This window comes from Nannospalax galili, unplaced genomic scaffold (genome assembly GCF_000622305.1).
Source record: "Nannospalax galili isolate Female #2095 unplaced genomic scaffold, S.galili_v1.0 scaffold318, whole genome shotgun sequence".
Lineage (NCBI taxonomy): Eukaryota > Metazoa > Chordata > Mammalia > Rodentia > Spalacidae > Nannospalax > Nannospalax galili.
The window spans coordinates 4,487,113-4,498,385 of NW_008341889.1; the positions used below are offsets into that span (position 1 = coordinate 4,487,113).

At 43.4% G+C, this 11,273-nt stretch overlaps 1 protein-coding gene across 2 annotated transcripts in view; it reads left to right on the forward strand.

Moving 5' to 3' along the window:
- The first annotated feature begins 928 nt into the window (after nucleotides 1-928).
- The window catches only part of Slain2 (SLAIN motif family member 2), a 59,545-nt gene continuing 49,200 nt past the window's right edge, over nucleotides 929-11,273 (forward strand). The window contains exon 1 of one of the 2 annotated variants that reach the window (XM_008837704.3): nucleotides 929-1,696. In XM_008837704.3, coding sequence (XP_008835926.1) covers nucleotides 1,308-1,696 — 389 coding nt within the window. In that variant the 5' untranslated portion in view covers nucleotides 929-1,307. The remainder of the gene's footprint in view (nucleotides 1,697-11,273) is intronic. The other variant, XM_008837703.3, reaches the window with a different exon arrangement.

An 11,273-nucleotide genomic window follows, 5' to 3' on the forward strand; every position in this document is an offset into this window, starting at 1 on the left:
TGTTTTTTACCCCCTTCCCCCAGACCCCAAAGGAGATTTTTTTTTTTTTTTTTTTTTCAGTTATCATCCCTTAGCATTCTTCATACCATCAACAACGTGCTGCTTTGTACACTTTCAAGTACACCCGTATCGTGCAATGCCCAATGCAGGACAGAAGAGGCCGTCAACTGGAGTGACAATTGTTAGCTGCCATGTGGATGCTGGGATTCGAACCCGGCTCTTCCGCAAGAACGGCCAGTGTTCTTAACTGCTGAGCCATCTCTCCAGCCCCCTCAATACACAACTTTTTAAAGAAGTCAAGACACGTGAAAAAGTCTTGATGGAAAAAAACGATCCAAAGAATACAATACGCATTCATTAACGCTCAAAGACCCAGAAGCGATTTTTTATACTCCGGTTCCTTCTTTGTGCTGTAAACTTTAAATGGAAGAGAACTGTGTTTTAACCGATGAGATAATGCCTTTAAAAGTGCTTAGTACAGTGTCTGGCCCGTAGTAAGTACTCAAATTATGGTTATTATTTTGACCTTAGAGCGCTCCCAACCATTCCGGATTGGGGTTTCTCATTTTCAGGGGAAGAACTCGGCCACAGATGGTGTCCGAGGCTCCTGCCAGCTCCGACGATCTCCGATTTCAAGTAGGAACCAATTCTTGTTTGCTAAACAAGACGAAACGAACTGTGCACGCGGCTCCGCCCATCCACGTACCCGACCGGAGTGGGGGCAGGTCCGGCCCCACAGGCGGTGTAGGGGGGTAAAGAACGCACCACCCGCCTTTTAGGCAGGGCTGGGACTGAGGCGGGCTCGCAATCTCAGCCGGGTCTTCTTGCTCCGGGCGGGGCGGGGCGGGCCGGAGGAGCGACGTCCCACGGCCTGCCTGGCGAGCCCCACCTCCGCCTGCGTTCCCACCACGTCCCTTCCGGTAGCCCCGCCCCCAGCGCGACCCATCCGCCAGGCCCCGCCCCGCCCCAGCCCACGCTTGGTCCTTTCATCGCTCGTGGGCGGCCACGTCCTCCCCACGACGCTCTGAGGTCACCGACGGGGCTGGACGGCAGGGGGCGGAGGGACTAAGGGAAGATGGCGGCCGAGGCCGGATATTGGCGCCGCCTCCCCCAATCGCAGAGCCGGCGCAGATGAGGCGGCTTGGCTGGGACCAGCGGCGCTTCGGAACCCGAGCTGGGGGGACCCTGGCGGTGGGGCCTGGTCCTGCTCTATGCCGGCGCCTAGGCTAGCGTGAGCGGCCGCGGTAACGCCTCTCTTCCGCGGCGCTTTCCCTGTGGCTGCGAGTCGGAGCGGGCGGCGGGCCGGCATGGAAGACGTTAACTCCAACGTGAACGCCGACCAGGAGGTGCGGAAGCTGCAGGAGCTGGTGAAGAAGCTGGAGAAGCAGAACGAGCAGCTGAGGAGCCGCTCGGGAGCCGTGCAGGGCACAGGCCTCCTCGGGCCCGGCAGCCCGGCCCGGGCCGGTGTATCCACCCCCTCCTCGGGCGCGGCGTCCCCTCGGGGCTTCCCGCTGGGCCTGAGCGCCAAGGCGCCCAGCGGGGTCGGCTCGGGCCCACGGCGGACGAGCAGCGAGGACCTGCGGGACGCCGCCACCTTGTTGGCGGCGGACGAGGGCGGCTTGCTGGACGAGGTGGAGCCGCTGCGGCCCGAGGAGCTGGAGCGCCTGTCCGGCTGGGAGGAGGAGGAGGAGAGCTGGTGAGCGCGGGGCCGGGGGCCGGACGGCGGGCTGGGCTTCGGCGGGGACTCGGGCTTTGGCTGCGGGCACACCGGGCGGAGTTGGAGACTCGAGACGGGCCTGGGAAAGGGGCATGTTGCAGTTCTCTGGGTTGTGGAACCTCTGAGTGTTGGACCCCAGTTGGGGGTCTGTGGGTTGGCACAGCTTCAGAGGGAGGTGGGAAGCTGCTTTGTGGGAAGGGATCCGGCTTTGTGTGAAGTACCGGGTTTCGGATGGTGGTCTGGGCATTTTGGGATGTGGGGAGGGGTCTGCCTGAAGAGATAACACCAGGTGCGGGGACATACCAGAGTCTCCTGCCTCTGAGCAGCCGCGAGTGTTTTGGACTAGAGTGTGATGGTTGTTTATGGCAGGGCAGGAGAGGCCGTGTGATCGCATCTCCCTTTGGGTAGAGGGGCAAAGCTTGCTTTGTGTGAAGAGGGCAGAGGGGATGGGGCTGCTTTGTGTGAAGAGTCAGCGGTGGAGCAGGAACCGTGAATCTTATTTTTTACAAGAATTGGGTCTGACATGGTTTTTGGAGCCGGGAAGCGATAGCTGTTAAACCTATCTGTCATTTCCTTTATCGTCTTAGGGCCAGAGAAAGGCCTATTTAAGTCTAAACCAAAGCAGTAATTGTCATAAGGTCCCTCTTGATGAAATTGTGACCCTACACCTTAGTGTCACACTTTCATTAATAGAAAGGACGTTGGGAGGCTTTTTCCTTCTGACTTATTGTAACTTAAAGAGATCTGTGGGAGATTATACTTCATCTTTTTTGAAGTCTTTTAGCTAAAGTGTTTTCTATGTTGAAATGGAAACTTCTAACTTTATGAAGTCAAAGTCCCTCATAGACTGGTATTTCAGGTCTGGAACTTTGAAGTGTTTTGGGCTTTGCCTGGATTCAGGCCCTAGGTTTGCCACTTACTAGGTTTATGACCATGGGCAAATTACCCAGCTTCACTTTTTCCTCTATTCAATGGGGAGAAATGATCATTTTTACTTTTATAGGGTTCTGAAGATTGAATCAGATAATCCATGTATACTTTTAGCATTGGACTTGACATACAGTAAGTTCTCTAGGACTGGCTATTACCCTAAAGCCTGGTTATTAAGACAATTTAGTGAGTTCATATGTGATGCCATGCTCTGGGAAATTCTAAAGATTCTTAAGTACTGATGACTGTGTGGCAGGCAGTTATGTTGAGAGCTAAGTTTTATGCAGTTAAGATAGGATGTATATAGTAAATTACTGGGGAGAGTTATAGAACAGGAAGGTAGCAAGGAAACTTGGTTAAAATAATGGAAACAAGTTTCAGGAGACAGAGTTGGAGCCTCGGGGTGGGAGATGGGAACTGCATTTTATGCTCTGGTGACAAGATGTATTTATAACTCATACTTAGGAAGATATGAATGACAGAGGTTCTCATGTTGTTGCTAAGTGATACCAGGCATTATTAGAACTGACAATAATGGTTACAGTTCTTATTATTAGTGAGAATCATGTCCTTCCAAAGGAATCCTGTCTATGTGTGCACTTTTCAAAGAACCCAGAATCCAAGTATCATTGCATTTCTTCCAAGTGATATCAGTGCTTGTAATAAGGATTGACATGCTCATCAGCCTGTTTTAGATTATGCATTGTTGGAACACACTGACTCTACTTAGAGAAGCTAAGTCTTTAGCTACCTTCTGAGCATACATATGATTTGTTAAAGCAAGTATTAGATACCACATCAAGAGTTTCTTTTGGCCACATGATTTCTGCTTACTGCTTTGATCTGGCTTCATATCTTGGTGTCTGAGGGCCTTTTTTGTGTTTTGTTTTTTCCTGAAAAGATTTTTGTGGATTAAAAGCTGAAAGGCTCGGGGTGTGGCCCAGTGGTGAGCTAGCCTTGTGAGGCCCTGGATTTGATCCCTAACTATAAGAAATGAAGGAGTGGGACTGATAAATCAAACTTAAAATGCCTTGGAACAAGCCAGGTGTGGTGGCACAAGCCAGGTTTGGTGGCGCATGCCTTTAATCTCAGCAGAAGCAGGCAGATGTCTGAGAGATTGAAGCTAGTCTGATTTATATAGCCTGGTTTATTCCAGGCCATTTGGGGCTACAGGGATACCCTGTCTCAAAAAAAAAAAACAAAAAACAAAAGGATGCATGATGTGAGTTGGAGGTGTGGCTCTTGGCAGGAAGATTCATAGCAAAGAGCTTGTAAGTCACAAGCCTGCCTACCTTCCATAGCTTGCACTTCTTTTTCATCTAGAGGAATGTTTTGCCCCTAGCATAGGCACCACAAAATGTTGAAGGTACCAGTAGGTATTATACGGGAAAATAACTGGATTCTGGGGTAAAATCGATGTAAAGGAAACTGGGATCAACACAAATAACAGGTTTCTTTAATGCTGTACTTTGAGACACAGGATCTCATTGCTTTCTAAACGAGTTAAAAAAGAGCTAGTTGCTGTCTCATGGCACACACTTGGGCAGTAGTGGTCGACAGCTGTGACTCTCAGGTTTTTATGGTGGTGAGGGACCTGGTGTCATTATAAAATGAATATTTTACTTCATAGCCTACACACACATATATGTGGATAACTGGATATTTTAACTGTGAGTGGAACACTAGTATTTTCTATTTTGTTCTATTTCATTAGGGGAAAAATATGCTTGTTACTACCCACTAAATTGATTTGGTGACCACTAGTGGGTTGCAGCTTTCATTTTGAAGAACATTGCTCTACAATAACTCAGAAAAGTCTACGGAAGAGAATTAACGTTGCTGTGTACCAGGCAGTGCCACTAAGCAAGCTTACAAACTTTTGCATTTAATTAGATTTGGCTTTTATACATTTATAAGGTAGGTATCAGTTTCGGTATAAGGAAACTTAATCTGTCTCAGTATCAAATAACACGCTGTAAATGATGGAGTTAAGATTAGAATACAGCTCTTCATAAGCTGTTCCCACCGTGTTTTTCATTTTCCAAATATAACATTACCTTTCCCACATGAGCCCCTTTAAGTATTTGAAGACTACTAGCATGCCCTTGGGGAGGCCCTTTTTCCCACCATATCCTGAGCATTTTCTTCTACAAAGTAAACCTCAGTTTAATAAGTTTTTAGATAATGTAATTTTCTGATCTTTAGGCTCTTACTATTAAGACAGGGTCTCACTATGTAACCCTGACTCACCTAGAACTCGCTCTGTAGAGCAGAGTGTCCTCAGAACTCACAGAGCTCCACCTGCCTCTGCTGCCCAAGTTCTGGGTTTAAAGGCATGGGCCTTTAAACTATGCCCAGCTGACTACTTTTTTCTTAAGTAACTCTAGTTGCTCCTTGTCATTAGATATGGATCTGGAATTGTGCTCCCATTGTAGGTGATTCTGAATCAGACCCTGTGTATATAATCTACTTGAGCTGAAAGGTACTTTTAAAAAAAGACTGTTTTTATGCTGGCCGTAGTGGTGCACGCCTTTAATCCCAGCACTTGGGAGGCAGAGGCAGGCGGATCTCTGTGAGTTCGAGGCCAGCCTGGTCTACATAGTGAGTTCCAGGATAGCCGGGGCTACAGGGAGACCCTGTCTCAAAAAGACAAAAAATAAATAAGTAAATAAATAAAAATAAAAAAAGACTTTTAAAACAGTAACTGAATACTATTAATTAGTTAAGATGATCTGTCACTGTAGCCCAGGCTAGCCTGGTTCTTACTATAGAGCCCAGGCTGGCCTTGAACTCCTGACAGTCCTCTCAACCTTAGTCTCCCAAGTATTGAGATTATGGGCTTGCACTGCCAAGAGCCTATCATGTTTCAAGCTGTTGTTTAATATGTGCTGGTAGTGTGAGCCTCTCCACCTGGTGTTTTCTATATCAGTTGTTAAACTGTCTCCCTATCTTTGTTTTTGTGTGCTAATTTTTTTTTTTTTTTTTTTTTTTTTTTTTTTGTCTTTTGAGACAGGGTCTCCCTATAGCCCCAGCAGGCCTGGAACTCACTTGTAGACCAGTCCTGGCTTGAACTCACAGAGATCCACCTGCCTCTGCCTACCAAGTGCTGGGATTAAAGGCATGTGCCACCATGCCTGGAGAAGTGACCCTTTTAAAGGAGAAATTGGAGTGAATTTAGTTTCACATGTTCATAATGAGTCTTCTCATTTTTATGGATTCATTTTCCTTTCTTAAATTCATAAACATTCTGTTTAGTCTTGTACTGAATTTGTAATGAATCAGTTGACTCTGGAATTTCTAGAAACTGCCTATTTTTCTCTTTAGAAATTATCTTTCATCTGACCCAGGGTTTTGAATATAACCAATCTCCACATTTCTGATCCTCAGTGATTTTAGGTTAAGATTTTTGTTACTCTTCCATTATTTGGTATGATAGGCCTAAGCCCATTTTAACTCCATTCTGGCATAATGTCTAAGTTTGTTTTTCTGCTTTACTTTGAAGATGTTGTTTCTTATTTCTGAACATACTGGAGACAGAAAATCCACAGAAGCTGAAGATTTTTTAAAAATGTTTTTATTTTTATTTTATGTGTATGCGTGCATTGCCTGCATGTAGGTAAGTGCACCTGTGTTGTGCAATGCCCGTGGAGGACAGAAGAGGCTATGGGAACTGGAGTTACAGTTGTTAGCTGCTTTGTGGGTGCTGGGATTCAAATGGGTCTTCTGCAAGAACAGCCAGTGTTCTTAACCGCTGAGCCATCTCTCCAGCCCCAAAGCTAAAGATGTTTTTGTCTTCTCACATACTCAATGTCATTACTTATTTTGTTTGTTTGGAACTATCACTCCTTTGTACTGATGCAACTTATTGTAATTTTTTTCCTTAAGTTTTTCATTGTTGAACTATGGTTTCAAAGTATATATTGCACCCTTTATTTTTATAATGTACCATCTTAAAGCCTGTAGTACATTGACTCAGTATATTCACAGAGCTGTGCATTCATCACCTCTATTTAATTCCAGAAACTTTTCATCACTCCTGAAGGATACTATAACTTATTCATATCTTCCTGTCTTCCTCGCTCTATTTATATGCTTTCTGCCTACTCTGATCACTTCATGTAAATGAAATTATATTGTGTATGGCCTCTATGTCTATCTTCTCCAGCTAGCATAATGCTTTCAAGGTTTGTCCATGTTGTAGCATGTGTCAGAGTATTTATTAACTTTATCTTTTCCTTCTTTTATGTGTCTGAACAATATTCCATTGTGTGGACTTAACCACGTTTTGTTTATCCATTCATCAGTAGGTGGGCTTTTGGATTGTTTCCACTGTTTGGTTATTATAAATAATGCTGTAAATACATTTATGAGCTTTTGGATAAATGTATGTTTTAATTTTTTCTTGGGTATACTCCTAGGAGTGGAATTACTCCAAATGGTATCACCATGTTTAACTTTTTGAGAAGCTATTAGACTGTTTTCCACAATAGCTGTACCATTTTTCATTCTCTGAAGTGATGTGTGAAGGCTCTTATTTTTTACATTTCATCAGTGCTTGTTAGGTCTATCTTTTTTATAATAACTATTCTTTTAGTATCCCATTTGGTTCATTGCCTTTCTCTAATACCTAATGATATTGAGCATCTTTTCTGTATTTCTTGGCTATTTGTATGTTCTTTTTGGAAAAATGTCTTTTCAAATCTTTTTTCCAGCATTAAGGATTAGACTCAGTGCCTTGGGTATGCTAGGTGAGCACTGTACCACTGAGCGATATCCCCAGCTCTGCTTTGCTCATTTAATAATTGGGTTATTTATCTTTATATTGTAAATTGGTAAGAATTCTTCCTAGACTCTGGGGATCAGTCCCTTATGAATGACTTAAAATGATCTCTCATATGTTTTGCCTTCATTTTCTTGGAAGAATCTTTGAAGCACACACAGAATTTTAACTTAAAAATTTATTATTTATTTTTAATGTATGTGCGTGTATTGCCTGCATGTAGGTAAGTGCACCGTGTTGTGCAGTGCCCATGGAGGTCAGAAGAGGCTGTCAGATCCTCTGGCACTGGAGTTACAGGTAGTTGTTAGCTGCCATGTAGGTGTTGGGATTTGAACCTGGGTCTTCTGCAAGAACACCAAGTGTTCTTAACTACCAAGCCATCTCTCCAGCCCCTTAATATAAAAGTTTTAAAATATTTTTATTAAATTTTTGGGAACTTCAATGTGTTTTGATCATATTTTCCTCTTTCCCAGACTCCTCCACCCCCACCGTTTTCTATCCATCCAACTTCATGTTCATTTTGTTTTCCCCATCGAGTCCAATATGCTTTACCCAAATATTCTTGGGCGTGGAACCTGCACTGGATTGCCATCAACACACCAAGGGTCACACCTTTAAAGAAAGTGACTCTTACTGTCCCAGCAGCTACAATGACAGTAGCCCCTTAGGGGGGCTACGCCCTCCATGCTGGGATTTTATCTGTATGAGTAGGTCTTATGCATGCTGTCACAATTGCTGTGAGTTCATATGTGCATCTACCCTGCTGTCTGGAAAGAACTGTGGAGCACAAAATTTTTAATAGTAAAGACCAATTTATCTCTTTTTTGCTTTGTTGCTTATCCTAATTGGTACTATAAGGATCATTGTGGAATAGGGGACAAAAAGATTTTAAGACCCAGAGGTGGTGGGTGCCCACAAGAAAATAGAAATTTCCAGACAGCTGGGCAGTTGCTCATATGAACTCATAGCAATGGTGACAGCATGCGCAAGTCTCATGTACGCTCAAGCCAGACAGAATCCTGGCAGAGATATGGGGAAGTGGAGAAGAAGCTCCAACCCAAGGCTGATGTTAGGAATCTTCCTCGATTTCTCTTTTGCCTTATTCTTTGAGGCAGGGTCCCTCAAACACAGAGCCAGTCTTGTGAATCAGCTTGCCCCAGAGGTCCCCTGTCTCATCCTTTAGAGACTGGAGTTTCAGGTGAGCTGCCACGCCCACCAGCATGCACTGGATCAGAAGTCCAGTCCTCTTGAGCCTATATGGCAAGCAGTTTTAACTGCTGAGGCATCTCCCCATTCATATATTTTTTGGAGGGGTCTTGTTTGAGATAGGGTCTTCCTGTAGCCCCGGCTGTCCTGGAAGTCACTATGTAGACCAGGCTGGCCTTGAACTCAGAGATACCCACCTCTGCCTCCTGAGTGCTGGGAATAAAGGTAAGGTGTGTGCCACCATACCCAGCCTCTCATTCCTTATATTTAGTTTTTTAAGGCGCTACCTTTCTGTTTTCTACAGCAGCTGCATTGTGGCTGTGTCTTGATCATAATATAATATATTAAAAACCTCTGCTGCTAGCTGGGTATGGTGTCACACACCTGTTGTCTCAGCACTTGGGAGGCAGAGGCAGGAAGATCTCTGTGTCTCTGTGAGTTCAAGGCCAGCCTGATCTACATAATGAGTTCCAGGCCAGCTGGGGCTATAGGGAGACCCTGTCTTTAAAAGACCAAAAAAACCTCTGCTGCTATTTAAAGTAAATCGAATATCTATTGTTGAAGGCCTATTCAAGTTAGTTAACGTTGTTTCTTCCATTCCTACTGTGAATTGTGCTAATAGAAAAAAGGAATTTATTTGTGGGCAAAAGGGGAGAATATTTGAAGAACTTTCTAAATGAGTTTATGTTTCTTCATTTACTGTGCTGTGCTGGCGTTGATGAGAGCTTGATATTGCTTCTGTACAGAGGCTGCATTGCTTAGCCAGTACTAGTCAGAATTAATTGTTACTATCCTGGTTAGTCTTTTCCCTTTTCCTTAAGAGATCTGTTATTAGTGACATAGGCTCCCTAAATCTCCAGTGCAGACTGCAGATCGAAAATGGAGTTTCTAAGATAAGTAGTATGACTCGTTAGAGATGCTAGTAGCAGAGATGCTAGTAGCTCTGTACAACATAAAATCATAGAAAAGCAAAATTAGAGAAGGCCATTGACATGTGGTCATAGGTCTGGTTCAAGCTGTTTAATATTCAAATTGGACAGATGATTATTTTCTCTAACATTTTTATACTGTAAATCTCTGAGCTTCCTTTCATACTGGCAAGCCCATTATAGATCAGGGTTCTTTATTTATGAAGACTGTTTGAACTCAAAGTTTTATTCATCCGTAAGTGTTGGTGGTAGACTTGTCTAGCTTAGAGATAAGTAGATATTTGGGTTTTACAGTTTTTGTTTTTCATTTATAGCTCTTATTTTTGAGAGTTAATTCATTACATGGTCTCTTAATTTTATGTGTTTAGTTTTTATGTGGGAGGAATGCTAGTCATTTTTGTTTCTGTGACATATTACTTGAGAAAAGAACTTAAAGGAGGAAGGATTTATTTTGGCTCATGGTTTCAGAGGTTTAAGTTCATGGGCTGCTGGCTTCATTGCTGTGGGCCTGTGGTACTGTGGTAAGAGAACAGTGAGGGTGTAGTGGATCCGTGCCTGATGGAACTGAACTGCTCATGTCATGGTGTGTGGAAATCAGAAAGACACAGGAATGGGTGAGGGACAAGGTAAACCCTTCAAAGCCTTCCCTCCAATGACCTATTTCTCCAACCAGGTCCCATCTTCTAGTAGCCCATTTAGAACACACTCATCAGTGGATGTTACCATTGATGGCATTAGCGCCTTCATGATCCAATCACCTCTCAGTGCTACCAGCTGGGAGCCACACTGTTAACATATGAGAGAGATTTTTCATATTCAATACTACAATGGGCCATTGGCAAAATTTGCCTGTAATTTGATAAGGATAATTAATACAGCAGTTTATACAAATGAAAGACAAGTCTGGACAGCACAGCAAGACCCTAACTAAAATAAGAAAAGAACTCAGCCCAAAAGAGCCCTGTGGGCTGTTAAAATACTAGTCACTATTGTTCAATCATGTTTTATATACTAAGAATTGCATAAAGCACTGTAAATTGTTTAGTTTACATAATTTTGAGTTATTTCTTTTGCTGTTTTTATTGTGGTAAAATACATATAATACCATGCTAGACATTTTAAAAATTTTATTTGTATTTTATGTGTATGAGTGTTTCGGCTGCCTGTGTGTAAGTGCATCCATGCTGTACAATACCCACGGAGGCCAGAAGAGGGCGTCAATTCCCTGGAACTGGAGTTGTTAGCCACCATGTGGGTGCCGGGAACCAAACCCAGGTTCTCTGCAAGAACAGCCAGTTCTCTTAACTACCAACTCGTCAGTGCCTTGCTAGGCATTTTTAAAGGTACAGTTCATTAGCATTAAGTATATTCAGATTATGCAATCATTACTAACATTCACCTTTCTTTGTAGTTATTAAGATTTATTTTCTTTAAAAAAAGATTTATTTTCTTTTTAATTATGAATATGTGAATATGTGTGTGTCCATGTGCAGATAAGTGCATGTGCATGTGGCTGCCCTCAGAGGTAAAAGGTGTTGGATCCCCTGGAGGTGGAGTTATCAGTAGCTCTGAACTGTCTGCTCGGAACCAAATTCAGGTCCTCTGCAAGAGCAGTATTCTTTTTTTTTTTTTTTTTTTTTTTTTTTTAAAAAAAAAAAAAAAAAAAAAAAAAAGAGGACGATAAATCTTTCACTGTGATATATCAAAATAA